This window comes from Equus przewalskii, chromosome 1 (assembly GCF_037783145.1).
Source record: "Equus przewalskii isolate Varuska chromosome 1, EquPr2, whole genome shotgun sequence".
Taxonomy (NCBI): domain Eukaryota; kingdom Metazoa; phylum Chordata; class Mammalia; order Perissodactyla; family Equidae; genus Equus; species Equus przewalskii.
This window is the reverse complement of record NC_091831.1, coordinates 79,936,427-79,962,848: the sequence shown is the minus strand read 5'-3', so window position 1 is coordinate 79,962,848 and position 26,422 is coordinate 79,936,427. Positions and strand designations below refer to the sequence as shown.

Here is a 26,422-nt window from a genome sequence, read left to right as displayed (position 1 = left end):
AAATAATTAAATAAGGCACTGGTTACAATATCTGTAATTAAAAATCAGTACATTTCCTCCATACAAACAATCAGAAGGGTAAAGATTTCACTCACAACTGCATTAACAGATGAAATACCTAGGAATAAACTCACCAAGAAATGGGCAAGATCTGCCTGAAGAAAATTTGAAAATGCTGCTGAAATACAAAAGAAACACTTGCATAAATGAACAGGAAGATTCAAAATTATAAACACGTCAGTTCTCCCTAAATTTATAGATTCAATATGATTTCAATCAAAATGCCAATTCTTTTAGGGCATAGTAGAGAACGTCATAAAATTATTCAAAATGCAACCTGAATAATAAATACGTGAGAATACTTAGGAAAAACCTGAAACAGCAGAAGAATGAGACCAGTCCGACCAGTTATTAAATTATGTTATAAATCTACAGTTAATTAAAACAGCTTGATAATAGCACAGAAATAGAAATATCAGTGAAATAGAACATAGAGCCCAAAAATGTACCCAGATACACATCTAGTATAAACATATTAAGATGGCATTTCAAGTCAGTGGGGAAAAAGAAGGATGATTCAAAATTGTGGCAACAACTTGATAATTATTTGTAGGAATATGGGGTCCTTACCTCATTCTTTACAATGAATTATAGATGGAGCATAAATTCAAATATTAAAATAAGTTACTAGAAGTAAAACAATTGAATGTTTTTATTTTTTTGCTGAGATTCACACTGAGTTAAAATCCGTTGCCAATCTTCTTTTTTTTTTTTTTTGCTGAGGAAGATTCGCCCTGTGCTAACATCTGTTGCCAACAGTCCTCTTTTTTAATATGAGCCACCACCACAGAATGGCCACCAACAGACAAGTGGTGTAAGTCCTGGGCCGCCAAAGAGGAGAGTGCTGAACTTAACCACTAGACTACTGGGGCTGGCCCTGAATGGTTTTAGAATCTGAGATTAGATAAGGCCTTTCTAAGCCTGATGGGAAACAGAAGTCACAAAGAAAAAGCCTAGATAAATCTGGCTTCATAACAGATTAAAATTTACTGTACTAAAAAAAAATGAATAAATAAACGACAAACTAGGAAAAATCGACAACACTTAGTACACAGGACGAATTTCATAAATGACAATAAATCCCCACAAGATCCTAATACAAAGATAATCTACGAAACAAATAGCAAAGGACATAAGTAGCTTAATAAAAAAGAAATACACAAAGTTGCTCAACTTTACAAAAATTACCAAAAAGCCGAGACACTTTTTTCACAGATAAGATTAGTAAAAATGAATAAATCTCGTTACTAATAAGAATGATCTTATTATTAAAAAGTGAATGAATACATGCTGATGAGCATCTGGGGAAACGAATTTTTCCATGCTGTTGGGACAATGTAAAATAGTGCAGCCTGCCTGTGGAGTGATTTGACAACGTTTACCTAAATTTAAAATGTATGATCTGGCACAGCAATTTCTAGAAATACATCCTATAGAACTATTCCCAGATGTAAGCGAAGATCTATGTACAGGGCATTCTTTTCAGGATTCTTTGTAATCACAAAAACCCGAAGCCAACAACGTAATTGGAAAGTGCAAAATCGTGATAGACTCATCCATTGTGACTGACCACTATGCAATCAGAAAAAAACAAACCCAGGGAGGTACCACTATAGGTACCGATGTAAGAAGAATCTGAAAAGTACTGAATGTGGTAAGTGAATACAAGCAAGATGCTGAACAGTATGTAGGTATGATCCAATTTCTGGGGAAAAAATGTAGCAGGAACTCTTACCAGGGGTTGCCCCTGGGGAGTGGGGTTGCTGGGGCCTGGGGAGGTGGGATGACTCCGATTTTTTACTTCACACCCCTCTGCGGGGATTGAAGCTTTCTGAATAAGCATGAATTGCTTACATAACGCTTCTTTCCTCTAATATTGAAAACATCTGCTATGGCTCTGTGACAGCAACGTTACTTTAACAAAACCGTCCGCCGCCCTCTCTGCCCGCCATTCGAGCACGTCGCACATATGCCTCCCGAGCCCCCCTTTCTGTCTTTGCTCCTGTCATGCTCTTCCTTTTTCTTCCAACATCTAAATCTTGTCCCTTCTCCAAGGATCAGCTCAAATGCCAACAATTCCGCGAGGACTTTTCCAACTGCTCAAAACAATCCTGCTCTCTTCCCTCTCAGTATCCCACAGTACTTAACACAACCCGCTGAGTGTTTCTTTTTTTGCAACGCACTATTTGCATTCAATTATTTAAATTAATTTAATTTGCAACACACTGTTTTGCATTTACTCTCTAATTTATTTCTTCCAATTTTTTATTCTCTAGTTTTTCCACTTTCTAAGCATCTCAAGAGAAAGTATGCTTAAATGTATTTAGTCAATGTGAGGCATAGCATTCAATAAAAATTCTTTTAAATCAATTATATGTGACAGTTCCCTATCTACCTATTATTTAAAAAAACCAGACCCTTGTCATTTATGATCCTAGTTCCTAAGTCACATATTCTACATTATATTTTCCTCATTTAGGGATGTGCAGATGGTATAAAATCCACTTTTTAAGTAAATTCACATTTGGCATATCTGAAGTTTCCCATTCAAGAAAATCCCAAAAAAACTGAGACCTGATTTATTCACAATTCTGATAAGAATAAGAACACACTTACATAAATTAGCTAACAGCTTCCTATCTATCATCTCCATATAGGAAAACAAAACAAAAACACAACATAGACTCGTAAAACAGTATTTCAGTAGCAACTGCATAAGAATATTAAATTCTGATGAAGAAGAGAAATAGATATAACATTGTAATATCAGTCAATTTCATCCAGTGTAAGAAAAATTTTAAGCTTTATTTTGATAAAACATTTCAGATTCCCTCATATCACAGCATATCAATAGCAAAATGTACACAGGCTGATTTTATTCTCCACGTCAAGGCCCAAATTCCCAATCCTGCGTAAGCCAGTTGCAAGATACAAGTGCTGATCATGTAATGATAGGTAGCATTTTACACAAAAATAAGTACGTCTTCAGCACTTAATGAAATGAGGCTTTAATCAAAAAGATACTTAATTCCACAGGGTGTCTTTTTTCAACAGTAATTATTCCAATCAAGTCTATGATTCCAAGCTCAAGCGAGTGTTATATTTCAAGAAGACAAGAAAAGGCAATTGACACTCAAGTGGTATATTACAGTATGTGCTATATTTTTGGACAATCTGTAACTGCATTCAATTTTTAGGACTTGTTTGGGAGTCTGATGAAACAGGAATCAGAAGAGCTGTGACTCACTTTGAGGAACGCAACGTCATTGCTCTGTCTTGGTGAAAAGGGACATTACGACACGGGTGGTCTTTAATCAACTTCCCACACTAATTGATTCACCAAAAGCTACTTCCTTCGGCTACAACTTTGATTGAGGAACAAATTCTAACAGAAGAAAATTCTGTACTTCCAGTTTTAAAAAGCAGACATATCTGGCATACACATTTACGTTTTTACAACTTCACGCCTTCAGAGAAGTTTTGATTTCAGAAGTATCATTTCATGGACCCAGCATCAAATATTTACACAGTAAGTGTTTCATACAATATAATTTCAGAAACTGTAAGTGGCACAAAGTAATCACAAAATTTTGATCATATTCAAGTTTCCAGTGATCTTAAAAATGACAAATGATAACTGTTTTTGACTAGCTGAAATATCCAGTTATGGCTATTATCGAGAAAACCCTAAAGTTATACGAAAAAATCAAAGAAAATCTGTAACTTTGATCATTTTCAGCCTTTTAAATATGCATAGCTAAAAAGAAAATAAAAGGGCTCAGCTGGCATCTGAGTCCTTAAGTCAAGGAGCTCTACGACCCTCCCTAAGCCACCATTTGCCAGCTATTTTAGGTTTTACATAATTTCCACAGTCTTAATACCACTATTTGTATTCAGATAAAAGAAATGACCTTTTGAAGTCATCAGCATCAGAAATGGCACTTAGGACAGGAATCACAACTAGAAGCCAGGGAAGAAACAGATCTTAGCACGATTTCTCTCCAAGTATGAGGAATGTTACACCATCAGTGTACAGTAAAAGCAATAGGTTAGAACCCTGGGAAGCTCAAACGTCTTTAGTTATTTTTGTTTTACTAAACGATCTGAAGTAAGCATTATACTCACTTTAAAAACAGAGCAAGGAAAATAAAAACTGAAACAAGAAAACTGCGGCCTGGAGCATTTCAACGGGAGTCAGGGAGGTTCCTCCCATCCTTCGCGTGGGAACATTGTCTCACCTTTCTGATCTCCACTTTGTTACAAAAAAATAAACACAAACCTCCGCCCAAAGCAGTCATACAGGGAACACTGCGGTTTGCACAGGCTTTTTTCTAATTTCCCATCCACCCAGACGCTGAAATCGAAATAAATCTTTCAATGAAAACTTTTCCCCACTGGCAGGAGTCTGAGCCACTCTGTAACTTACACTGACAGTGGGGGAGGGCAGCTAAAAACCACTGCTGCCGCCAGGTTCCTGAATGCGTCCTGTTTTTTATTATTTTTATATGAAAAGACAAAGCTCCAGCTGGAAATTCACACAATTCACGAATATGTTGAAAAAAAATATTTATCACACTCCTTAAGATTTTCAAGTAAAGGCTCCCACATCAAATACTACAAGGCTGCTACTTAGCAGCTGAAAATCAGTAGCTGTGCAAATTACAGTGGAAACATCTGAACTGTTTTCATGCACGCTTCCTCTTGTATTCTAGAAGGATCGAGGAGTATTTGAGTCCACACACTAGCTACTCTCAAGAATGTATTCTTTTGACCGAAATTTACCCTGAAACCAAATTCTTCAACTCCTCTTTCCGTTTCCCCAAATTGTTCAATCACATTTTAAGGTGAAGTATATTAAGCATTTTAAGGAAGTATATGAAACGGTATTTTATATGGCATTGTATCCTTTAAGAAACCTAACATTTTAGTGAATTGGGAAACTTTTCACAACATAGACTCTATGTATTTATAGATGTTATTTCTCTGTGCTGCATAATATATACTGTGAGAAGGTGTATTTTGACTCAAAGGATAAGCTGAAATGCTATAATGTGATAATATATTCATTAGAGAGTGGGTGTAATTTAAAAGGAAAGCATATTAAATATTTTAATAATTCCAATGTTTTTGTTATTTTGGCTTAATTTAACATTTTTTTCTTTCTCCTTTTGATTTTGCCTTTCTGAGAGGACATCTTTTATTTTTAAGCTGTGTTTGAGACTATAAAGAATATGCTAATGCAACTTAATATAAATATAAATAATATATAAGCAATATATACGTATGCATATAAACAGATCCAAGCATCAGACCACTGACGTGGTACTTTCAGGATTCACACGAATAAGTCTAGACGCATTCCTCAGGTCCTGGAGCTGCTTGGCAGGTTTCCCCACACCTTCTTCAAACCTTTTCTCCACCACGGGGAGGACTGTTTCATAAAGAAAGGATGCATTTTGTCTGATAAAAGCCTTCTTCTCTGGATCCTGCTCACACCGAAGACTGTAATCCACGTGCTGAACAGCAACCAAAATGATTTCCACCAGGCTCTCCAAAAGCACCATGTGCAGCTCGGGGAAATACAGCTTCAATGCCTCTTCCAAGAAGCCCATGGTCTGCTTGGTAAAGGCCACCACTGTGTAACTGAGGTTCACCCAACAGTCATCCCCGGTGTACTGCTCAAAGTTACTCACCCCACAACTCTTCATCTCCTCTTTGAGCTTACCCAGGGCCTCTGGGGTCATCAAGTTCATCCTCCTCCACATCTCCTCAGAGTTGCGATGTTTAGTGGCTTCGATTATGATCTCTTTGTAACTGTGCAAGGCCCCTTGGATGTCTTTCACCAGAAGGGCATGGATGATGAAGGTGAGGTCTAGTCCGATGTCCCCCAGCTGCTGACAATGCTCCTTCGCCACTTTTACACACTCAGCTGCTGTGGAGAGGCTCTCCTTACTGTCAAACACCTGCTTGCTAAAAGCATCCACAAACATGCCCATGGCTGATCTCGCCCAGACCACAAAGGCGGAGTAGCAGCCACTGTCAGTGCCTGCAAAATCCGTCTCGAATTCCCTCGCAGTCTCAAGAAGGCTGGTAAAGAAGACGTGGCATAGCTTATGAATGTACAGTAAAGTGGCACCTTCGATGCGAAGCTGACGGATGGCAGTATGCACAGCTGCTGCCCTGTTTCTCAAAAACAGCTCACAAGCCTTCGTGCACTGGCCAAGCCGGATTAGTTGAGAAACTGCCCTGCGAGTGGCCTTGGGACCACCCCTCAGGGAACGATCTGGGGAGAGTTCAAAAACTAGCACCTCGGTGAGCTGTCGCACACGCTCATCCACTTTGGCCCTTAGTTCTTTTACAGGAGGGGGGCTGGGCTTATCTTCCAGGTAATGGTTCAACTTATCCAGCAGGTCGACGGCCCCTTCAAAGTCCCTCTGGGCAATAGAGACATCCAGGTCTTCAGGCAGCTCCTGGATCCATTCCATTGACAGGTCCACCTTCTCTTCCTCTACCTCAGGAGCAGCTGGCTCGTCGTCGTCTTCATCCTCGAATGGGTTACTGGCCTTGGAAGCCACCTGGGGTGGCCCTCGAGGGGCCGCTGCCTCCTCCTGCTCCCTTCGTCTTTTTTCACTGAGGGCCCTCTTGGTTTCCTCCAGCACTTCCAGCCACTCTCGTTTGATTTTAGCATTTTCTGCCTGAAAAATACGGCTCTCGGGAAACATTAGCAGCTTGAACATGTCCTTCATGGGCGGGTTGTCCTTGACGTTGACCACAGCCAAACCATCTAGGGCATAGAGGGCGTCGTAGCGGTACATCCCCCGCCGCTGTGGCAGCCAGGTGGCCACCAGCAGACAGTCGTTCATGAGAAAGCCGTGTACCCGCTGCAGCTGGGCCATGTGGTCCGCATCGTATTCCACCAGGTCCCCGTTGTACACCAGGTACTGTCCCGGCGTTTCCAGCAGGTGCCTGCAGCCTTCCACCTTCTCAAGCAGAGTGGTGAGAGTGCGCTGCTTTCCTTCCTCGCCCGGACCGGAACTGTCGCGGGAGGCGCCCCCGGGAGCGGGAAAGAAGCCAGCCTGGCCGCGGAGGGGGTCTCGGCCGCCCGCGCCGCCTCCTCCCTCCTCCCCTCCGGAGGCCGCGGCGGCGCCAGCGGCGGCAGCAGCCGGCAGCAGGGTGAGCGGGATGCTCTCCAGGCTGCTCTTCTGCTCGGTCAGCAGGTGGCTGAGCTGATACATCTCGCTCTCCAGGTAGGAGATCTCGCGGGCCGTCTCGATGAACTGCCGGTAGTTCTGGTAGACGTTGCGCTTCAGGTTCTGCGCCGTCTCCTCCGCCAGCGCCTGGATGCGCTGCCGGTGCTCCTGCAGGTCTCGGTCCCCGTCCGACTGCTGCGAGAGCTGCTTCACGTACAGCCGCGCCTCGAAGCCCCCCGACTCCAGCTGTCGCCGCAGGCGGCTCGCCCCACTGTCCGACATCGCCATCACCATTTCCGTCCGGGCCTCACGCGGTCACTGTCACTATCGCTGCTACCGGTGCCGCCGCTGTCCAGACCCACCCAAACCCGACCGAGCTCCACGGCTGAGGAACTGGCTGGGAGAGAGACGAGTACGCCTGGGTCCAAGTCTGAGCTTTAGACACTGCGCCTGCGCGAGGGGCCGAGCGCAGATAATACGCCTGCGTAGGAACGCCAGCGGCCTAGAGCGCGTGCGTCGGAGGAGCTATTGCGGAAGCGAGTGGAGGGCGACGCAGAGAGGCGTAGGTACTGCGCATGGGCCGAGCGTAGCGTTGGTGTTTCAAAGTAAAGCCGATAACCGGCTTTCTGAAGCCTTCCTCCCGCCCAAGCCATGGGAATCCAAGTTTTGAGTCCCCTAGGGGGTGTCATGCTGATGACTTTTTTTTAAGTCCCAGAATCTCGGCTTCGGCCTTTGGGGCAAGCTCAGTTCTCGTTCTCGCGCCAGTTTTCCCTGAGTTCTCGCGACATCGGCCTGCTGACTCGAGAGCCGGTATCTCCTGGGAGCCCCGCCCGGCGCTCGGACCTCTGGGCCTGGAGTTGCGGCCTCCCCCGACAGCGACCCCAACGCCGGCGGACGTCGCCGGGATCGTGGCAGCGATGGATGAGGACCTGGTTTTGGCGCTACGGCTTCACGAGGAGTGGAACTTGCAGGTCTCGGGGCGCGATCAGGCCCAGGAGCCCCTGTCGCTGGTGGACGCGTCCTGGGAGTTGGTGGACCCCACCCCGGATTTGCAGGCCCTGTTTGTGCAGTTCAACGACCGGTTCTTCTGGGGCCAGCTGGAGGCCGTCGAGGTGAAGTGGAGCATGCGAATGACCATGTGAGTCCCGAGCCCCCTGGGAAAAGAGGCGGCGGGCAGCTCTTCCGCAGCCCCCGGCCCTGGGCTTCTCTTCTTTCTCCGCCCCGACGGCCCAGGGAGCGTTAAACGAGGGCGTCTGGTTCTGAACCAGGCGGCTCCGCTCGCTGTATTGCTCCCTGCCCTGCTCCTCTCCAGCCCAGACGACTTTAAGAAAGCCGTGTGGCCCACCTCTCTACGGTTTGGCTTAGAAGGGACACAGAGAGGGAAGAGGATGTTTTCTTGAATCTCACCTCCCTTGAAAACAAATGAGCACAGTTAGGACTTGATTTGCGTAGTAAATCAAGGACCCAGCAGGGGGAAACGGCCAGAGGCTGCCCCTAAGAAAGAATGGTGAGGACGCAGTGAAACCTCCACTGGATGTGTGCCGTCCTCTTCTGTGTCCCATAGGATAGCACCGCTTAGGAGTGAGCTCGTGTGTTAGAAGGGGCCAGGGGTTAAAGTTTCCATATTTCTGGACCCGTGGGATCTTCAGGGATGCCTCTAAAAGCATTCCTTGCCTACACGCTAAATTGGAGAAATCTCGATTTGAAATAATCCGTTCCTGTATCTGAACGGAGCTAGCAAGTTGCAGATGCGGTTGTATGCTACGGTGCTTGTTTTTTGAATTGATACAAGACAACCTAAAATAAGACAGATTAAGAAAGGTTATAAAGTGCGCATCTCCTTCAGATGGGCTTCTAGTAATTTTGTAGATGTGCTAATGGCTGTTACCACCACAAACTGATTATAGTTTGTAGGGAGGAGATTGGGGGCAGCAGAATAGGACTATCTTTGAGCTGTCGCAGCCTGGTTAGGGTAAGGGAAGCCACTACTGTTCCCATATCTCCCTAACTGGGGTCAAATGCAAATATCTCCTAGCAAAGGGGGTATACTTTTAAGAAAGCCATCTGCCATGGAGATCTCTTAGTGCCAACTGCCCGAGAAGATATCTGGGTTTGCTCTTTCCTCTCTGCTTCCCTTTTGTGTATATTTGGTAAATAACGCGCTTGTGGTGGTTGTTTTCCAGGTGTGCTGGGATATGCAGCTATGAAGGGAGGGGTGGAATGTGTTCCATCCGTCTCAGTGAGCCCCTGTTAAAGTTGAGACCAAGGAAGGATCTTGTAGAGGTATTCTTTGCATAAACTTGATTCTTAATTCAGTCATTTAGAAATGCTTATTATTGATTTAGACTCCTGTGAATTGAGCTGTACTTGTAAAAAAAAAAAAAAAAGAAATCTGTTTTCCCTCCTTGCAAACTCTGTGGGGCAAATAATAATGATTACCTTATATTTTTATGGTGCTTCAAAGTTAAAGGCTTTCAGGTATATCATCTGATTTGGTTTTTACAGCAACCCTGTTTATGTTCAATGTGTTATCCTCATCTTTATAAAAGGACATGAAGATTCAGAGAGGTTAAGTAACTGGTTTAAGTTATATATTTAGAAGCAGAGAAAAATTTAGGATTCATATCTTCCTATTAAGACACCTGAATTTTGATTCTCCTCTATTCAGCCACCGTGGTGCTGCCCTCTCAGGACACCTAGCTGAGTTGGCAGAAGAATCCAGCATGAGGGCACACTTCCTATCTAGAGCTGGTCGTCACTCCTGCTAGCAAAATGGAGCATAATCTGGGAACTCCCAGATTATGTTTAGCTGAATCTAATAGATGCCTGAAGTTCCCCCAAGATGCACCCAGTGTGACTTGTCTTGTCCCGATTATATCACTTGAAATGTATGCACAAAAGAGGCTAGGGTGGTAGAGGCTGGATGGGAAATATGTTAAAACATGCTTGGAAATATGAGGGATGCTGTTTTTAAGGATAATAAAAGGTAATGAGTTTCACAACAGTGTGAATATACTTAGCACTGCTGAACTATACACTTCAAAATGGTTAAGATGTAAATTCTATGTTATGTGTTTTTTACCACAATTTTTAAAAAAGTAAACAGCTACTAAATGTAAAGTAGTACAACAGAAATACTTGATTAATAAAAAAGAAAGGAGGAATAAAAGAACAAAGCCTGGATAAAGAGGAAGGTAGGCATACACACAAAATCAGTAATTATATTAAATGTAAATGGACTACACAGTCCAGTTAAAGACATGGAATGGCATCTAAATGAAAAGAGACATACCTAAAGTAGACAAACACGTGTTAAATGTAAAAGGATAGAAAAAAGAATATCGTCTGAACACTTAACAATAGAAAGTGTTGTGGCTGTGTTAGTATCAAACTAAAGATTTTAAAGGAAGAAGTTTTACTTGGAAAAAAGGGGGACATTTTATAGTGATAAAATAATCTATTAAGTAAAAAAACATAACAATCCTAAAAATAATTACATAGCTTTAAACAGAGGAAGCATAAATTAGCAGAAGCAAAAAGAGAAATAATCTACAGTCATAGTTGCAGATGTTACAAGTCTTAGTAACTCAATGAATAAGCAGGAAAAAATAGACATAAAAATGTTGAACAACATGACCAACCAAATAACTATACTAGGAGCCCTAATTGGAATAATAGTTGCTTAATGAATATTTATTGCATAAATGATTAAATAAACATGAACAAATTTTGTTTTAAAAGGTAATGGGTAAGAAGAGAATGGGAAGTGTGTGGTAATGGTATCAAGTAAGCGTTTGCTGTTGGTGGAAAGTTACAGTATCAGATCAGGGGTGAGAAGGGCACGGGAGGAGCAGTGGAGTGCTGGTCTGTATCTAAAGCAGCCACCTGAGTTACAATGAATGGGGCTCAGAAAAGGAAAGAACTCCAGCTGGTTGAGGAGGTCAAGAAGAGCTTCCCGCATACAGGTTTTACTTCTACTGATATCGCCACTCCTACCACTCACTCTTTATTAAGCACCTATTGTGTGCCAGACTTTGGACTATGTTAACTGTTTTTAACTACTGTTAACTAGTGTTAATGTAGTTAATCTAGTGTGTGCCTTTACCACGGCCCTGCAAGATTAGGCTATCCCCATTTTAGGGATGAGGAACAAGTTGTCACTTGTCCAAGGTCTCAGGCACAATCAATAATAAATAGCAGATCCTTGGTTTCGAGTCGAGTTTCTCTGGCTCTAAAGCTCTTGTCTTGTCCCCTATGCCACTTGGCCCGTCACAACTGCCTTGTGACTATTCCTGCCGCTAATTAAAACGTGGAGGTGAGCCTTAGAGGACAGGCTGGATTCTGATGGGTAGAGTTACTGGAGGAGACTATTCTTGGCAGAAGGAATGGGAATGCTGTGAACAAAAGTAAGCCCATTAAACTGACAGCATATTTAGAATCAGAAATAGTTGCTTTTGGTCGGAAAGAGAACAGTGGTGGGACAGAAAGGTGTTTTGGGGCCACATTGTCTAGAGCCTTGAATCAGGCCTAAATGTGGAAAATGGTATGTAAAAATAGAAATGGTTAGTATGGCGCCATGTACCATTTTCAAGATGTGTTTAAATTGAACCAAAAATCAGAAACCCAAATGTGTTGCTCTTTTAGAAGAAGAGTTATTTATCATTATTTTAGAATGTTGAGAAATGTTTGAAATGTAGAATGGTCTTTGGAGTCACAGTAGAGTGACATTTACTTGAAAAGATAAAGTTCATTTTCAGAGATACAGTTCATGATTTTAAAAGGGATGTTTTCATAATGACCAAGTTAAATTCTCTGATTATCCCATTTTTCTGTATAGCATAATTTTATAAGACCAAAATTCATTAATGCCAATCTAGTTCTCCTAATGGAAATTTTTTAAAAAAAATATGGAGGATTATGAAAAAGGTATGCTTTTGAAGACCTTTATGATTTTCACTTTTTTTTAAAAAAATGTATTCTTTAGAACACATTATGAAACAGCAGCGTTAAATGCTTTTGTTAATTTTGTGCGTAAACTTCTGCATCCTTGGTGTGGAATGAGCAGTAGATTTTATTGTTTATTTGTTTTAAAACTTTACATAATTAAAAATCCCAAAACTATAGAAAACTGTACACAGAATTCTTGTTCTACCCCATTCGTCTCTATCCTGAACTCCGTACCCACTATAGGATACTGTTGCTGCTAGTTTCTTTTTTCTTTCATTGTTCTGTTTCGCAAATGTTTATGTCCACTCTTACTCCCCTTCCCCCCCACATAACACTTCTTATGCAAATAACTGTGTGCACTCTTCTGTCCTTTGCCTTTCTCATTAAAACAATACACTCTGTAGCTTTCTCCAAATCATTTCATAGAGATCTTTTTCATTCTTTAGTGCCTTCAGCCAGGCCCCTATTGCTAAACACTGATTTCCAGTCTTTTGCCATTGTAAACAATGCCACAATGAAAATGCCTTGCACATTTGACCTTTCGTGTTAGTCTAGGGATTGCTGGGTCGAAGGATAAATGCGTTTGTAATGTTGTTAGATGTTACCAAATTCTCCTCCCTAGGGGTGGTACCATTTTGCACTCCTACCAGTCATATATGGGAATGTTTGTTTTCCCTTAGCTTTGCTAATGGTGTCAAACTTGAGAAGTTTTACCGATCTTGATAACCAGGAAGTTATATACTAGTGTAGTATTAATTTGCATTTTAAAATTGGGTTGTTGGTCATTTTCCCGTTGATTTTATATTTATATTTTAGGAGTTTATATTTTATGTTTTAGGAGTTAATAGCCTGTGAGATGAGTTGCACATATATTTTTCTTTTTTCTCCCCAAATCCCCCCAGTACATAGTTGTGTATTTTAGTTGTGGGTCCTTCTAGTTGTGGCATGTGGGATGCCACCTCAATATGGCCTTGATGAGCGGTGCCATGTCTGCGCCCAGGATCCGAACCGCTGAAACCCCGGGCCGCTGAAGTGGAGTGAACGAACTTAACCACTTGGACACGGGGTCGGCCCCATGTATTTTTCTCAGTTTGACTTTTCACCATACTCATGGTGTTTTTTACCCATACAGAATTTTGAAGTGTTTATGTAGTTGAATTCATTGATCTTTTCTTCTGGATTTTGATTAATAGTTAAAAAGGCTTTCCTGGAACAGGGAGTTCTTAACCTCGGACCTGCAGAGCTTCCGATACTATATGCAAAGTTTTCTGAATGTGCGCTTTATAAATTTTCTATAAAGATGCTTCATGACTTTTATCAGTTTCTGAAAGGAGCCTGTGATCCAAAGAAGGTTAAGACCCTCAGTGTAGAGTAAGAAAATGCATTTGTATTTTTCAAAAGTGTCATACAAATTAATTTGACTGTTTTCTGTTTCAGACCCTCTTACATGAAATGATACATGCCTATTTATTTGTCACTAATAATGATAAAGACAGGGAAGGGCATGGCCCAGAGTTTTGTAAACATATGCATCGAATCAATCGCCTGACGGGAGCCAATATAACGGTATGTAAAGCCACACACATTTATAATATTTACTAGTTAATTATTCAGTATTTCCTGGGATTTAATTAAAAATAGAAAACTGGGTAGAAATAAATACCACCTTTGAGGATTTTCCACAGCAAGCGAGAGGCCTGGAGAAGCTGACTGGCTTGTGTCGGACCACATAGTGGAATGGCAGCTGAGCCAGCGACATCCCTGAGGCCTCTGACCATATCTAGGGCAACGTTTTATGCATAGTCACTTCAGGCCTGCAATTCCTGGACTATTGCAGTCATCTCTTGACGGTGTTTCCTTGTTCCAGTCGCCTCCTTCAGTCCATCCTGTGTCCTGCTACCGTGTTGTATGTCGTTCCCTTCACCGGAGGTCTTCCTTGATTCATATTTCTGCCTAATATTGTAGGAGGTGGCAGAGCCTGGGGTCAAAGGGCATGAGGAGGCAGACTGCTTGGGTTCAGATGCCAGCTCCACTGATTACACCTGTGGGACCTACGTAACTCTTCTATGCCTCAGTTTACTCACATGCAAAATGAGGATAATAGCAATACCTGTCTGTTGATTCCCTGTGAGGGTTAAAGGGGAAAAAACATGCAAAACGTTGTAGCACAGTTTGAGCAGTCATTACATAGTCGTTGTTTTTATTATTGATTCCTTTTACCAAATAACCGTATTATTCCTTTTTTCTTACCTCCCACAACCCCCCTGCTTGTGTCCTGTGTTTCTAACTGAACTTTCACCTCTGCCTTTCCTCATATATTCTGGCCCTAAAATGTAGCACTTCCTCTGCTTTCTGTCAAAATACCCATCTTTCCGGTGGAATATAATTTGCCCCTCCTTGGAATCTCCTTAGCAGATATTTAACCTTTTACGATATTTTACTTGACTTCCCTACCTCTGAACACAGGGTGGCTCTTTAGTTATCTTTATATACGTCTGTATAAGATGTATAATGGAGTTGCCCCTGCAAGGGCTTGACAAATATTGAATTGAATTGAACCAAATAGAATGTTAATTCCTCCAGAGATTAAATTGTTTGGTATGCTTGGGTGTTTCCTTCTTTAAAAAGCAGTAAAGGCCAGTGTGATGGAAAATGAAAATGCTTACCCTCTGTGTTAGCTTCCAGGTATCAGTTTTAATTTTCTAGAGAGCTCAGTTAAAACTTAGAGTTACTTCAACATCAGGAAAGTGGCTTGCATCAAAAACAATCACATAAAGTCCGAATTAGCAAAAGTATTATAGAGTTACTAGTATAAAAGGCTTTTAGTTTCTTCATTAGAATTTACACTTTAAGCAGAGTCCTGGTTTACTTCCTGTTGTTCAGTTGGAAGAGGATATATTCTTTTATCTTGGCTGTCAATGTGTTTTTATTTAGGACAAGTTTTACGGAGTGGACGCCCCGTGCTTTTACGTTACATCCTGTTATAATGAACTCCACAGGGCACCCAGTTTCACATTGCAGAACAATTTTCTTTTAGTGACTACATTGTTAAAAAGTCGCCTCCCCAGGCTGTAGGAGTTGTAAGTGTTGGAAGCAACACAGCTCCAATCCCCTATCTTTTTTGCAACTTAAGTATTAAGCAAGGAGTTCTTAACATGAGAGTGAAGGCGGGGTCATACATATCATACATATTGCTTTGCCCCTAACCTTTGTCCTCCAGTCTCTTCTGCACCTAATAATGATGTGCATTGTTTGCATGCTTCCCAAGTAATAGAACTTTTTTCCTTGTGATAAAGAGATAGTGAGTGTAAAACTATTTATCAGTAGAGTTACAGAAAGTTTAGCATTCTTTCCCACAAGGGGAATTTATTAGAAAATTAAATGTCTTTGGTTAAAAAAAAACCTCATATAAAGATGCTCTTTATCTTATACAAATAGTAACATTCCACTGAGAAGACAGAAGAAAAAGGTAGTGATGGTCATTTAGGAGTATCAGTCTTTAAATGGTGCCCTGCTGTCCTCAGTGCCATCACGGTGGGAGGGCTAATCTTCTTTCCACTCAGAACTCTTCTTCATCTGTCTTCTGCTCAGTTTCTAAGTAAGATTTCATCTAGAGGATGAAAAAAGAGGATCCTGTTTAAGGATTGAAAAGCACTTTGCAGAGAATTTTATTTGACTCAGAGAATGAAGCTTTTTATTTCCTCGGTTAGCAAATACTGAGCACCTTCACTGTACCAAGCCTCTATCAGCCACTAGGGAGACAAAGATGAAAAGATTCGAATCCTGGAGAGCATTTCACCCATAAGCAGACAGAACGAGACCCCATAAGGATTATCACAAAGACACGAGCAGAAAGAGCCGTGAGAGTGCGGAGAGTGGGTTTAGCAGAGGCTGCGTCAGGCAAGATGCTGTGTTGTTAGGATCTGGCAGTCATAGGACATTGTCCTTCAGAACGCTTTGGTGTTGTTACTGAGAGGGAAAATTTTCAAATTAGCAGTGGGAACAATTCTTATTTATTATGACATTATCTCAAATCCTGTCTTTATCTTAATTTTTGATTTTTTAAAATTTGGTTTCTAAAACTTTTAGCATTTATAGAGGCTTTTGTGGGTTTTTTTGGTCTTCTGATCTCATATTTTTCTATCTTTACATAGTTTATCAAGTATTAAATGAACTGCTGATGTTTCCCATTAAAATGAACTTCTGAACAGAAACTAAATGTAGTTTCTGTCTTTCCCAAAATATAACTCTAGAAAACTGGAAAGTTAAAAAAAAAAGCTACTTAGATATTTTCTTAGAATTGTTAACTTGCCCATTTAATGCCAAAAGCTGCCTCTCCCCCAAGGTATACCATACTTTCCACGATGAGGTGGATGAATACCGGCGACACTGGTGGCGCTGCAATGGGCCGTGTCAGTACAAACAGCCCTACTATGGCTATGTCAAACGTGCGACCAACAGGGCGCCCTCTGCTCATGACTATTGGTGGGCCGAGCACCAGAAAACCTGCGGAGGCACTTACATAAAGATCAAGGAACCAGAGAACTACTCAAAAAAAGGCAAAGGAAAGACAACACAAGGAAAGCAGCCAGTGTCAGCAGCAGAGAATAGAGGTAACTTTATGTACATTCTTCCAGCTTTTCCATGCCTACAGCTACAATGTAAAGACAGCACTGTCCTTCAGAGAATATTATTATTATCAATATTATTATTATTAAGATAAGCTTAAGGATGGTTTCTAGTGTAGAAGGTCTTCAAATGTGGACTAAGTTTTCAAATGTAGACTTCAGAAAAATCCCATTGTCTACGAAATGATGGTAGAAAAATGTACTTTGCTGCATATAGATGTGAGTAAAAATAGAAATAGTTTCCACTGATAATATTTGAGGATAACGTCCCTTTCCCTGTCTTGACTCACTCAGCCACTAGGAAACAGAAGGCAAAAAGATTGTCAAAATAAAAACAATAATTCAAATAACGATGCCCGGAATGTAAGCCCTAGCTACACCCCTTCCCATCAGTTGGAGTCTACCCAAGTGCCGTCTCCCATTGCTGTGTGCGTTTCATTGGGAGAAGGATGGGAACGGATCCGGCTCGTCTGTGCTGGTGCTTCATCTTCTAGATTTAGTCCTTTCCTCTGAAACTCAGTCACCGCCTTTGGAAGAGTAACAGGGTTACTGAAGCGAATGCTTCTTCCCTTGGGAAATTATTGATTTGATGTGCTAGGACCAGGAACATAAGCTCCATTGCCCAAATGTGAAATGTAAGTAAGATGAGGAGCTACGAAGAATTTATGTGGAGAGATGGTGTCCTCATTTTTGTGAGTAGAAGGAAAGAAAATGCCGTAGCAGAATTTTCACTTTTGGGACTAAAGTTAAAGCATACTAAGCAATTTTCAAGGTAAAAGTTACTTTGCTATTGGCCTTTGCATGACAGAACTCCTTATCTAAATATGAGAGGATGTTTTTGTCCTTTATGTTCTTCCAATATCAGAGTTCTCTGACTGCTGAAGATTGTCCTTCTCCCATTAATAGGTAATTATTACTTGGACCCAAGTTAGAACAAAATAGTATTTCTTCATTTTGAAAAAACTATCCATCAGTTTAATATTTGTCACTGTATTAATTTTGAGTCAAGGAAAAATCTTACTTGCTTCTTTTGCAGATAAACCCAGCAGAGGTGAGACACAGCTGGTAATCCCTTTTAGCGGGAAAGGATATGTGCTAGGAGAAACAAGCAATTCACTTTCATCTGGGAAATTTATCACTTCACATGCTATTAATAAAACCCAAGATCTTTTAAGTCAAGACCGTTCGGCAAATGCTGTGAGACCTAATTCTAAAATTGAGGTGAAATTTAAACAGAATGGTTCAAGTAAAAAAACTTCTCTAGTCTCCCCTGTTCTTAATACCAGTCACCAAAGTGTTTTAAGCAACTACTTTCCTAGAGTAGCAGTTGCCAACCAAAAGGCTTTCAGAAGTGGGAATGGATCTCCAACGGAAAGTGTCGCAGTTGGCGACATCACTAAAAATTCAGTCTCTTCTACTTCTCAAAGAATGGTTACATCTTCTAAGATATCCCTAAGAAATTCTTTAAAAGCAATGGAGTCAACATCTGTGACTCCATCCCAGGATGCAAGTGGGCCTGAAGATAAATTCCCAAGCAAACGACCCAGGCTAGAAGACAAGACTGTTTTTGACAAGTTTTTAATCAAGAAAGAGCAAATACGAAGTGGTGGTAATGAGCCAAAGTGTAGTTCACATCCTACAGCTGCAGCTCAGAATTCCAGCAGGTCAGCCAGCCACAGCAAAACCGTTAATTGTCCTGTTTGTCAGCATGAAGTTTTGGAGTCTCAAATTAATGAACACTTGGACTGGTGCCTTGAATGTGATAGCATCAAAGTCAAAAGCTGAAAAAAATCTGTGAAAAATGAATGAGTTTCCCATACCACTGTATTACCTCACCAACATAGTGTCAGCCACTCAGGAAGTTCTGGTTAATACTGAGATTTGTAGCTTATAATCTAGTTCATACAGCTAATACAAAATGTTCTATTTTATAAACATTTATATGATAGTTCATACAGCTAATACAAAATGTTCTATTTTATAAACATTTATATGAAGTTGTCATTAAAAATATTTCCTCTCTAAAGGTGCTCTATTCACTCTTGCCTTGCATATATGCTGTAGTCCAGTTTGCTCTGCATGTATAATTTTTAGATTATTTTGTTCTTTCTTGCTCTTAAAGGTATTTAAATCTGTTACTCTTCTTATTTGTATACTTTCTTCAGAATATTCAGTGAGGAATCCTGTCAGGTATTTGGTTAAATTGAATATTTATTAATATTAAAACTCATTTCCAGAATTGATGTTAATATTCATAGTGTCAGACATATTGACCAAAAACACAATCTAGAGTACAAAGTATATCCGTTCTTTTAGGGTACTCAAGGTTTTTGATTTTTGGTTTTTTTTCCCCCAAAATCTTAACAGAAAGTACATTTTCTATATTTTAAAGAATTTTACTTCTCCGTTTCACTAAAAGGTTGCGGCAGGGTTTAGGTTAAAGTAGATAAAGTAAATTTCTTTTGGAATATTACTAGTAACAAATAGCCACTGTAATTCTGCAGGCCAAAGATTAACTTTGTCAAACTGTAGCAAAAGGAGTGGTTAAAACTCAGTGCTACATAACTGGTATATATAACATAACAAAGTTGCCTAACTTAGGTAACAGCGGAACATTATCTGGAAACAGTATTAGGAACCTTAAGCCAAAGTTGAAACCATTAGAATAAAAGGAATACCGTTTGTGCATTTAAAAAACTATATTTTGTTGTAAAAACATTCTTTTCCCTGTTATAGCAAAGGGACAAAGATACTTTTATCAGTTTACTTTTTGTCTCATGGCTATACCTCCAGCATGTTGGCATATCCCCAAAACCTTAGTTCACAAGTTTTTTTCTTAACTTTGTTGCAACATGACTTGTACATACGTAAGGGGCAGAGATCTTAAGTGTGCAGCTGGGTGAAATGTTGCAGTGTTCTCTTGTGTGACTACTACCCAGATCAAGTTGGAGAACATTGCAGCTACCACAAAAGGCCTCCTCATGGGCGCCTCTTCCCAGTCAGTACCTACAACCCCCAAAGGTAACCGCTGTTTGCGTCTGTCACCACAGCTTGGTTTAGCTTGTTTTTGAACTTCATAAAGTAGTATCTTTGTTGCCATGTGTAACACAGGTTCATTCTTTTTCACTGCTGTGTAGTGTGAATATGTCAGAGTGTATTCATCCGTTCTCATATTAACAGACATTTGAATTATTTCCAATTTGGGGCTGGCCATTATGCTAGAACATGCTTTCTCATTTCTGTTGGGCATATGCCCGGGAGTGGAATTGCTGGGTCACAGGGTATGTTTATGTTTAGCTTTAGTAAATACTGCCAGTTTACACTCCTACCAGCACTGTGAGATTTCAGTTGTTCAGCGTCTTAACACTATTATCAGCCTTTCTCATGTTAGCCTGTCTGGTTGAGTGTTCACAAGTTTTGATATTTCTTAAGCATGAAGTTGAAAGATGGTATTTAATAAATATTTATTTATAAACAACTAAAATATGTGTATGATGTTGAATATATGCCATTATACTTGCATAGAGGATCATTTCTCTAATTTGATTTAACAAACTATGAGCAGTTAAACATTCTTGGAGCCCAAACTGTACAAGGTTCTGGGGGAATGCAGTCAATCAGACAGTACCTGTCCTTGGGGAGCTTTTCGGCCGAGTTGGAGAGTGGGACAAAAGCGGAGTAATTTCGGTAGAGTAAGTGCGGTGATGGGTGTCGGCTAGGTGCTGTGGGAACCTAAGGCCATCAGCACAGCCCAGGGCTTCAGGGGACGTGCCCTGGAGGAGGCAACATCCAAGCTGAGTCACGTTAGCCTGGTAAAGAAGGATGGAAAGGACCTCGCAAAGGTCACAGGAAAAGGCAAGAGGAACACCAGAAAAGGCATGGGAATAGACTTTGTGCGTTCTACTGGGAGAACTAACCTGCTCCAAATGAATAGGATAAAAAAATGTGAGGGGTAGAATGGCAGGAGAGACTGCAGACAGGACAGATCTGTCTAAATCGAATTCGGAGGGCAGAGACCCCATGGATCCAGTTCTCTACTTCATATCTAGTGTGTCTGGTCCCTGATCATACCCATCTCTTGATTCAGGTGAGGGTGGTGCAATGGGGATTGGAAGGTGTAAGCTAGTCAGGAACCTCTGAGAAGTGTTTTGATGGATTCCCTGTGGGTGACAGGTGGGAGGAAGAAGGGCAGTGGCAGGGATGGAGAGGATGGTCTGAGAAATATTTAGGTGGTAAGATAGAGTTGGTCAGTTTTAATATGTTAACTAGCATGAAAATGAAGGTTAATTTTAAATTTGGAATTAAATAAGCCTTCACTTCAATCTGTATTAAAGACTTTTGAGAGAACTTGCACCCTAAGATTTCTGTTACTCCCAAATCTGAGTCATTTATACCAAAGAAATAGTTTTCTGTTGGTTTAGGTTTTACCCCTTTAAACCAAATTTCCTTCCGTGACAACAGAGCTGGCGATTCTGGTCAACCTCTAAATGCTGTTGCCCTTCATTGTGGGGAGCTGGGGTGAGGGAGCTTTATTTCTATAAAAACCTGGTGCTTTTTAAAGTCAAGGTTCTACACTATCTAACAAAACTAAATTTAGAAAGTTCTGTTTTGGGCTTTTGCAGACTATAAATGCATATCCCAACTGAAAATTCTGGGGTGGGTGGGACAATTCGATAAACACCTTCTCATACTGTCCCATTGTCCTAAAGCTAAGATTGTATTTTTTTCAAAGCCCATAGGATTTTAGAGTAAATTAGAATGTCAAAGTGAAACAGCTGCTGTGCTGTATCCTCCTGCAAACTTAATGCCCAGCCAGGAGCCTGTGCTGGGGCACATGCAGCATCTCCTCTCACTGGGCTGCTCAGAGAACAAGGCTGAGCTCTTTTCTTTCTGTAGTTCGTTAACCCTTATTGAGGGGCAATGGTTTCCTGTTATTCTTTGGATTTTTTTCTCCTTGAGGCTATTGTTGCCTTTTTAGCAATTTGTTGTAGTTGTTGACTGGCAGCATTTCCACCAAATGAAGTGAAACTAATATGACTATTATTACAGATCAGACTGCCTAAGGAGTTGAAATTTATAGAAAAGCATGCCATGTGGAGATTAGCTCTGACTTTCTTTTACTTTTTCTAACATTCCACTGGAATGTCAGAAGTTATTTGATTACACACTTCATCATGTTATCTTTTGAAATGAAAAGTAAAAGAGTTGATCTTAGGTGATTCTGGAACCACATCATTTTTAAAGTTTACAGTGTTGTATATTGTACTACAGAAACAAGCTGCTCTTTGCTTTCTTCAGCACTGGTGCTAAAACTACCAAAAGATTTACCTTTTTGCTTACTGAACACCAGGTGGCGCTCTTGATAAATTAAACTTCTCTGAAAAATAGAGGGCAAAGCAGAGCCAGTGAACAAGAGAAACTTGCCAACAGCCGGAACAATTGCCAGTTTTGATTCATAGGAAAGGATAGGTTATGATCTTAAGTTCTGTGAGGGGGGACACAGCAGGCCAAGCGTGCATGCTTGTTTAAATAAACAAGGACACCTTAGGGGCCAGCCCTGTAGCCAAGTGGTTAAGTTCGTGCGCTCCGCTTCAGCGGCCCATGGTTTCGCTGGTTCAGATCCTGGGTGCGGCCATGGCACCGCTCGTCAAGCCATGCTGAGGTATCGTCCCACATGCCACAACTAGAAGGACCCACAACTAAAAATATACAACTATGTACCAAGGGGCTTTGGGAAGAAAAAGGAAAAAACACAAGGACACCTTAATCTCTCATGTGTTTTCATTTCACCTTTCAGTCTGAACACTAACGTAATACTCAAGTCTTCTGCAAGAAAGAGACCAGTACCCCTATATGGCAAAACATGGTAATTCCCAAAGGGAAGTCTTCTAGACAAGGCAAGACCTACACTTTCATACTATTTCTGAAATTATAGTACACTTCCTTTGACTATGTCTAAACATCACTTTGCTCTTTAGGGTCTAGATTACTGTCTGAAAGCTTCCTAGGACATAAATAACATCCTTCACCCCTATATCAAAGGTCTAATAGAACAAAGAAGAGCCTCTTAGATTCTTGGTGTTAATGAAATGGCTAGGCGTTTCTCAAGTTCCATTATTGGCTGCTTTTAAAAAACACCTTAATGAACACTGACTCTTCTCCATACTTCTCTTAAGAATCAAAGTTTGTGTATTTTCAAGCTAGAATACTTTTTTTTTTTTTAAAAGATTGCCACCTGAGCTAACAATTGTTGCCGATCTTTTTTTTTTTATGCTTTATCTCCCCAAATCCCCCCTGGTATATAGTTGTATATCTTAGTTGCAGGTCCTTCTAGTTGTAGCACAAGCTAGAATACTATTAAGACCTAAATCATTCCAGGTGATAAGCATTCCTTGCAAACTAAATATATGAAAATCTGCATCTACATCAAAGAAACTGGGAGGGTATGTCTTTTTTACAAAACATTCCTCACAGGATTCTTTTATGTATTTGTATACACTTAAAATAATTCAATGGATAAATATAAATGTGTGTGTACATATATATACACATACATACACACATATATAAATGGTTTCCAGTAACTCACTTAGGAAGTAAGATGCACCCACACGTACTTGTTCATTTGCATTCTTAACACTAGATATTCAGATAGCCACCTCCACAGGATCCATGAGGTGAGGATGGAGTCTAGCTTCTCAACATGACGTCTGTGAGAGTCATCCCTATTGTGTGTTTGTAGATTGTTCATTCTCATTGCTGTATAGTATTTCATTGTGTAAGCATACCACAATGCATACGTACGTGTGTGTGTCCATTCTACTTATTCTTTGTAACTATTTTGTTTGGTACTCTTGGCTGTTTTCCTACTTTTTTTTAATGCCCCTCATTATATTTTCAGTCGAATCTGTTCTTCCTTGGGCACCTTATAATTTATTTTTTTTAAGGATTGACACCTGGGCTAACAACTGTTGCCAATCTTTTTTTTTTTTTTTCTGCTTTATCTGCCCAAACCCCGCCTGTACACAGTTGTATATCTTAGTTGGAGGTCCTTCTAGTTGTGGGATGTGGGATGCCGCCTCAACGTGGGCTGATGAGTGGTGCCATGTCTGAGCCCAGGATCCGAACCTTGGGCCGCCGCAGCAGAGCATGCGAATGTAACCACTCGGCCACGGAGCCGGCCCCATAATTTAATCTTAATTTGAGATAATTTTGTCTATTTCAATTTCTTTGCTGATTTACATCAACTTTTTTAAAGATTTTTTTTTTTTTTATTTTTCCTTCTTCTCCCCAAAGCCCCCCAGTAGATAGCTGTATATTTTAGTTGTGGGTCCGTCTGGTTGTGGCATGTGGGACGCTGCCTCAGTGTGGCTTAATGAGCAGTGCTAGGTCTGCACCCAGGATCTGAGCTGTGGGAACCCTGGGCGGCCAAAGCAGAGCATGTGAACATAGCCATTTGGCCCCGAGGCCGGCCCCAACGTCAACTCTTGTTTCACATCTTCCTGAGGACTTTTTCTTCTTTTGGCCCATTTTTGTTCTAATTGCAAGTGTTAATTTTTATTTCTACAAAGTCCTGTTTAAGGATGTTTAATTTGGACTGGATATTGTTGCAGTTTTCTTCTGCCTCATGGTTGAGGAGAATTTTCATCAGCTGTTAATTCTCACTTTGTTTTCTTCTTATAGTGGTATTTATAGATGTTGTCTTCCTTTTCTGCTCATTTTGAAAGGTATTATTTTCCTTGACTTGCAAAAACAGTTGGTTCTGTATAGGCGGGGATGACGGGTTTGTGTTGCTTACCAGGTTTCTGATTCAAGAATGTTCTTTTCTGTTGGTACAGTGAAATGCAGTATTTCTCAGAGATGACACTTTTATGAGATGGGACACTTTTATGAGGTTTGTGTCTCTTCTGATTCTCTAATTTTTTTTTCCTGTTAAGACCCTTGCTTCCTTCTTTCACTTTATCATCAAGCCTCCAGAAGCCATCTCCCCCCTCCCAGAAATGGTACCTTCCCCAAATGGCCATCTTCAATCTCATGAACTTCAAACATCTTCCTCTTGATGCCCCAATGGCCAGTGCTCTGATGCACCGGTGTCAGAACCGTTAGTATTTTCCATCATACGTGGTGGGTCCGTTTTTCCATGTGTACTGCTCCTACTAGGCCTCATTGCCCTCATCCTTTAACCATACAGTCTCCACCTGACTCTGCTTTCCATGACTTCTGATGCAGACTCTAGTTTCAGATGCTTATTTCTCTGCTTTCACAGAAGCTGACCTTTCTTCTGTGACTCACAGTTATGCTGCAGGTATGGATTACAGATGACTTTGTTCTTGTCTGTATGGTGTTGGGAAATTATGAAAGAGATTTAGATTTAGGCAACTGCCAATATTTCTTACAAAACCAGGAGCCCAAGTACTTCCCCTTAAATATGAACACACAAACAAGAATTACCCGACATATAATGTAAGGAAAACTTCTATTATGAAGGACAAAAATTAAAACAAATACTGCATCTAATAAATAGGACGGAATGTTATATATTAAAAAACTTTGGAGAACAGAAGAGAGCTCTTGAAAATTAAAAACCTGATAGCAGACATGAAACCCTCACTGGGAGAACTGGAAAACAGATGTCTCCAAAGGACAGAGACACATAGTAACTAGAAGAAATTAACAGGCTTGAACCAGTGGATGCACTTTCTGAACAACAGGAGTTCCAGAAAGAGCAGAGAGATGGGAGGGGAGAAATAATGAACGTAATTATTTAAGAAAACGTCCCCAAGTGTAGGGCATGAATTTACAGTTTGCGTGCCTACCATGCTGGCTGAGAACAGGCACTCACTGAAGCACACAGAGCCCTGGGGACAAAGAATAATTCTATGAGCTTCCACAGGGACAAAGCAGCTTACATTCAAAGAATTAGGAATAGGAAAGGCTTCAGATTGCTTAGAATCCACGCTGGAACCTAGAACCAGTGAGGCAATGCCTTAAAAATTCTTAAGGTAAATGATTTCCAAACTAGAATTCTGAACTCAGGCAAGTTACCAATTAAGTGGGAGGGTAAAAAGACATTGGTCTCAGAAAATTCACCACCCACATACTTTCACAGGAAATAGTGAAGCACATGCTCCACCAGATTGAGGAAGTAAACAAAGAAAGAGGAAGACATGATCCAGGAAACAGGAGAGCCAACACAAAGAGTGGTAGTGGGCTCTCCGAACAAGGGGGAAGGGGATCTGAGGCAGACAGACAGCTGTGTCCCAGGCAGAAAGGGCAATGGCCCCAGACCCCTGCAGGTCGGACGCCACAGGGAAATGAAAGATGAAGACTTTAGGGAAATAGTCAGTTGTGGAAGAAAAGCCATCATGGTTTATTCTGTATCTCAGATGTGAATAGCAAAGATAGTTTAACTATTAACCAACCTCAGTTACAAATGACCTTATAAGATCAGGGGACATGGAAGTGTTCTTGTACACGTGTGGAAGGGATGGTGAAAAGGGCTGGAGAGAGACCCACACTCTTATCTTCCATGTGGAGAAGTTAGTAGATAATGGCTAACACTGAAAAATCAAGATGAAGTGATGTAATTACGCTATT

General features: G+C 40.9%; 2 protein-coding genes across 2 annotated transcripts; one reads left to right on the top strand and one right to left on the bottom strand.

The window, feature by feature from the left end:
* Window positions 1–2,846: 2,846 nt before the first annotated feature.
* On the bottom strand, window positions 2,847–7,544 carry EXOC8 (exocyst complex component 8). The gene has a single exon (XM_008524798.2). The coding sequence runs from the start codon at window positions 7,542–7,544 to the stop codon at window positions 5,367–5,369; it is 2,178 nt and encodes a 725-aa protein (XP_008523020.1). The 3' UTR covers window positions 2,847–5,366.
* On the top strand, window positions 7,130–20,309 carry SPRTN (SprT-like N-terminal domain). Its single transcript, XM_008524797.2, has 5 exons — window positions 7,130–8,388; window positions 9,434–9,533; window positions 13,635–13,763; window positions 16,543–16,810; window positions 17,862–20,309. The coding sequence occupies exons 1-5, from the start codon at window positions 8,168–8,170 to the stop codon at window positions 18,608–18,610; spliced, it is 1,467 nt and encodes a 488-aa protein (XP_008523019.1). The 5' UTR covers window positions 7,130–8,167; the 3' UTR covers window positions 18,611–20,309.
* The last annotated feature ends 6,113 nt before the right edge of the window (window positions 20,310–26,422 follow it).

Bases quoted from the DNA above. Each gene is read 5' to 3' on its own strand.
- SPRTN (XM_008524797.2), top strand. From the start codon at position 8,168: ATGGATGAGGACCTGGTTTTGGCGCTACGGCTTCACGAGGAGTGGAAC. The intron at 8,389-9,433 runs GTGAGTCCCGAG...GTTGTTTTCCAG, and splicing joins TGGAGCATGCGAATGACCAT to GTGTGCTGGGATATGCAGCT. The intron at 13,764-16,542 runs GTATGTAAAGCC...CTCTCCCCCAAG, and splicing joins TGACGGGAGCCAATATAACG to GTATACCATACTTTCCACGA.
- EXOC8 (XM_008524798.2), bottom strand. From the start codon at position 7,544: ATGGTGATGGCGATGTCGGACAGTGGGGCGAGCCGCCTGCGGCGACAG.